Genomic DNA, 4,713 nt, shown 5'->3' on the forward strand with positions numbered 1-4,713 from the left:
CTTTCCATATAACAAATGCTTGAAAACATGTTAATTCACCCTATTTCAACCACTGAACTAGAGGTAATTGATTTAAAAATGTCACTTTATGGCTGAGAATACATAGCCAACAATATGGACACATCTGCAGTAGCACATCTGTACAGACCAAAGGTTGCTCTTCACAGCCTAATCCAAAAACTAGCAGTGCAAGCAGTTTAATGCACAAGCAAAGCTTTCAAGACACAACCCACCTAAGTGACCAATATAATTTGTGACATATATAGTAGGGAATACGTTCAACCTAATAAGCCTTGTTGAGAGATCAGGGTTTAGTAACCCAGGCAGAATGCCCAACAAATATGACTATACAGCTTACAGTCTTGACCCGGTCAGTGTACCATGCCTGTGAAATTACTGACTCGGGGCTTGCTAACAGGCACATCTGTATTGTGCTTCAATTTACAATGTAGATGAGCTCATAATTCCCTTTATTTCAGCATACCAAGGTCAGGAGGAATGACTTTTCACTTTATACCATATCCATATATCTTTTTCCTGGAAAAACACAAGTGTACTACTTACTATACCATTTGCTGGGGGGTAGAGTAATCAATGAGCATCTAAGGTTTTTTTGGGGTTTTTCTTAAGCTTTTGACAGCTTCAAAGTTTCAGATTAGACACAGGATTTATAGCTTAGGTCTATCAGTGATTCTTCACCACTTACTAACAGAATAAGTTAGAGAGGCAAAGACACTCAGAAGACATCATGACAAAAAAATCCAACTTACCTTTGCTACAGCAGTGCATGGGTTTAATTCTATATTTTAAAAAGAAGAACAAGGATATTCACCTGGATACACTTCATCTTCAACCTTCCATTTTTCATCTTGCATGCTACACAAATATTGAGATGTTGTTCTTGGGAAGCGATGGTAGGCAAGACGTGAATACTTTTCTCGAATGAGAAGAGCTTTCACCAGGCTCTTGGCAGCTTGTTCATAATCATCAACTGTAACCTGAAAGGAAAGCCTGGATAAATACTGACAAAAATAAAACAGCAGCTTTAGCAACAAACTGAATCTACACAGGTAACAAGGAGACAGAATTTCCAGAAATGCAAGTGTATGTGGCTTGACCATAATGATCTTGCCCAAGGTCTCAGGAAGCCAGTGACAGAAGCAAAGTCCAAACACAATGTGCAAAATACATGCACACGCTTACTTTTTTTCCCTCCTACCACATATTACCCATCTATTTAATACCCATTATTGTTTTCTGTATTAGATTATACTTTTTATGATAAAAAGTATAAAGCGACCTGACCTTGACTTTAACTGTTTTACAAATCAATTTGTTCACAAAGCAATTTAGAGTTTGTTGCAGAGCGCCATAATGTGCTGGCATTTCACACTTCATATGCATTAGTTGCTTGTGGTTTGGGATTTCCCCCCTCCCTCCAGATACAGAAAGGGGAAAAAAAAAGCTTTCTTACCCCTGCACAGTAGTCCCCGCTAATTGAAACTCTCTGAAACTCTGGTACATCATATGGCACTTGGACTGGCAGAAAAGCACTTGGAAGACCTGGCGTTGCAGGAGTCAGAACAGGATTGGTCGATGGTGCTTTCCATTCCTGAGATGGAATTTGTAATGACAAAGACTGGGATCGAATCATCTTGAAACTTTTCTTCCTACAAATTCATGGTATAAAGCATAAAGTAAGCCATGGTATAAAACATTAAATACACTGGAAAACTGATTATAGCAAAGAAATCACCCCCTAAGAAATTTTACAAATGAAATCTCTCATAGCACAGGAAAAATGTTGTTCACAAAATATTTGTGCTTTTAGCTTTTTTTCTATTGGCATTTCAGATATGTGCTACATACAATTGCACTTACTCTCCACACAATATGCTGTAATTTATTTACAATCTCTGTAAGATGCCCTAATGTTTGTTTTGTTTCACTTCTTACAAATTCAGTTTCAGCAAGTCACTGTACAGAAGAAAAATGCTATCACTGTGCTTACTTTAGTAGGAGTTGATTCTTAAAGACTAGTAGCATCTGAATTCACAAAGTATCAGACAGAAACAAGTAAATGTTATGTGTGGTAAGTTGTTATAAGTTGTCATGCTATTACACACACTTTTAATTCTTCCCAACACATGCAGGATTTAAAAACTCATCTAGTTGTCAGACAAGAATATGCATCAAAATTTCATTTATAGTCATTCAGTTAAACTTGTAAGAAAAGGGACAAGCACATAGTTATTCCTTAGGCAGTGTTTGATGAGACTTGAGCAAAAGGCTAATGTTGGTTATTAGAGCAGTAACATAGCATGGCTTTGATATGCAAGTCCATTCCTCCCCTCAGGGCAATAAATGGCTGACCCTCAGATTTAAAAACTTTCGCCCTTTCTCAGCAAAAGTATGATAGATATGTACCTTTGACAAGCCAGCTTAAAAAAAAAGAACAATGGATTTTTCAGTGAAGTAATTGTAATACCTCAAGTGAAGGTTTGGAATATCTCTAAAGATTTAATTAATTTTCCTTACTCAGTTTAAATGTATTTTAAATATTCATATAATAAATAAATAGAATGTTATAAGCTACATGTGATATCACTTTCTTTTGCACTGTGGAAATACTCCCTCATTTTATAAACTAGATGCCAAAACCTTAAAATGTTAGTGAGAATCACTAACAAAGAAAAAGGAATACTGAGATACTCTCTGGGAGCTGCATGTTACTTCTGTGACGTTCGGAAGAATAAGAACATGCAGTGCTGGTACAATCAATACCCTATGACCAAATTCCATCCTCTCAAGTACTTGTAGCCACTTTTGAACTCAGTATGAAATCCTTGAAAGGCAGTATTGGATCAACTGCAAATGAAAACCACAGAAGTCTTACTCGTGTAACTGTCCTTGAAGTACACCTCAGTCCTGTAGGACAGGGATGAATACTTGTTCTGTTCCCACATGTAAACAACATACATATAATATCCCACTTCCCACAGTTAAACTTGTACAAAACTTGAGTTTGACAGAACGTATTTCTGTAAGACAATCTACCCAATTAAAAGTGAAACTTACTAGTTCAGGAGGAAAGATATACCAAATAGTCGTTTGAATGAAAACATCTAGTTTGCCCTTCTGTGCATGTTTGTCTATGAACATGCCAGCTGGGAAACCCACTTGCACCATTCAAACCCAAAAGTCTCAGCCTGTATCATCAGTGTGTCACACTTAAATTAAATTGTCTCTTCTCCTTTCTGTTCCAGAAATATGATGCCTAGCATTGCCCAACTGATTGTCTGCAGCTAACCGGGTACATGTGTTCAGCTATCACTTTCAAAGGCTTCCTTGTTTGCCTGCTTTTTGATGAGTCTGACACCAAATGGCTTGGATGTGTACAGACTGCTGCTGAGCTCAGGTGATTCTAGGAAACAGTCTAGCCAGTTCACTGAAGTTAAGGTACTGGAACAGCCTGGTATCAGGGTAAGGCTACCTCTCTCACAGAAGAAAATCATAAACCAAGTCAAGTTTGGCTTCATTAGATTCATGGGTAAACCAAAGGTGGACTGTACTTTTTTTTTTTGTTTGAAAAAACTCAAAACGTGCAGTTTTATGACTGATAGTGGTTAGATTTTATCTCTGCAAGTTAAAGAAACCTATGAATGACCTCATTATGCAAATACCACTTTTCACCTTCTCCCTTGATGTTAAATGTCAAGTCTTTGCTTTCATCTATTTTTACAGAGACTAAAAGAAGTATCATACCACTGTCATTTTCTCTGTGTTAAAAATTTCCATTTCTCTGAATGAAACTAGAATAAAGGGGGGGCAGGGGCTGGGGCAGGGGGAAGTGTTTCTTTTTCTGATTCTTTTTACTTTAAAGAGTCTTAGAGCCATGCTCACTTCTACCCAGCTATGCTGTTTGTTAAACTTGCATAAGCAATATCTATGCTATTGCTGGACAACCTCACCAATCCCAGCTCCCTAGGGCCTATCCCCACACCTTCTACATAGCACAGAAGGACAACACACAGGTGCCCTTGGTACCTGCTGTTGACCTTTCTCCTGAAGTAATAACAGGTAGAATGTTATTTGCCAGATATTTCAATATTAACTCAAACTTATTTAGAAAACTATTTTCCACTAAGAAAGCAACTACTGAACAAACCTTTTAGCTGTTTCTGCAGACTGTTGTTCTGCCAGTTCCTTCTGCAGTTCCCTTTCCTTGGCCTCCTTCTGCCCAATAGGGCAGTCTTCAGGCACAGTGAATAGTGACAAGGCATCTTTGCTGTCTTCTTCTCGGAGAACTTTAGCAAATACCTTCTCTGCCATAAGTCGCACATGCTCGTCAACCTCAGAGATGTTCAGCTTTGGAAATTGTCTCGGCATCTCGGCTATTAAGGGAGACAGTTGACAAAGTTATAACTATAAGAAGAATTAAGATATGTGAGAGGCTGGGGCTTTTTCGTGGTACGCCTATCAAAATTAAGAGCTTAGAGCAAAAGCAGAATAAAGTAGAACAGCTACACAGAATTTAAACTAGTATGCGCTACACAAGAACCACAGGTATCCACCGAGCATCTTTACTTGAGCCATGCCAATTTGTGAATCAGGAACTTCTTGGTATACTCATGAAAATTCCCAAGATATGTATGTACAGATTTGCCAGTAGATTCCACTAGCTTGCATAATCAGATAGACTATTATTTGCGA

General features: G+C 38.0%; 1 protein-coding gene across 1 annotated transcript in view; it reads right to left on the reverse strand.

Annotated features, from left to right (window-relative positions):
• The window catches only part of LOC104159973 (AMP deaminase 3-like), a gene marked incomplete at its 3' end in the record, with an annotated part of 9,397 nt that extends 5,007 nt beyond the window's left edge, over positions 1-4,390 (reverse strand). Inside the window, exons 1-3 of the mRNA XM_009698010.1 lie at positions 4,169-4,390; positions 1,475-1,670; positions 833-998 (exon numbers count right to left, since the gene is read on the reverse strand). Of these exons, the coding sequence (XP_009696312.1) occupies positions 833-998; positions 1,475-1,670; positions 4,169-4,389 (583 nt within the window). The remainder of the gene's footprint in view (positions 1-832; positions 999-1,474; positions 1,671-4,168) is intronic.
• Positions 4,391-4,713: the final 323 nt, after the last annotated feature.

This window comes from Cariama cristata, unplaced genomic scaffold, assembly GCF_000690535.1.
Source record: "Cariama cristata isolate BGI_N322 unplaced genomic scaffold, ASM69053v1 scaffold40933, whole genome shotgun sequence".
NCBI lineage: Eukaryota > Metazoa > Chordata > Aves > Cariamiformes > Cariamidae > Cariama > Cariama cristata.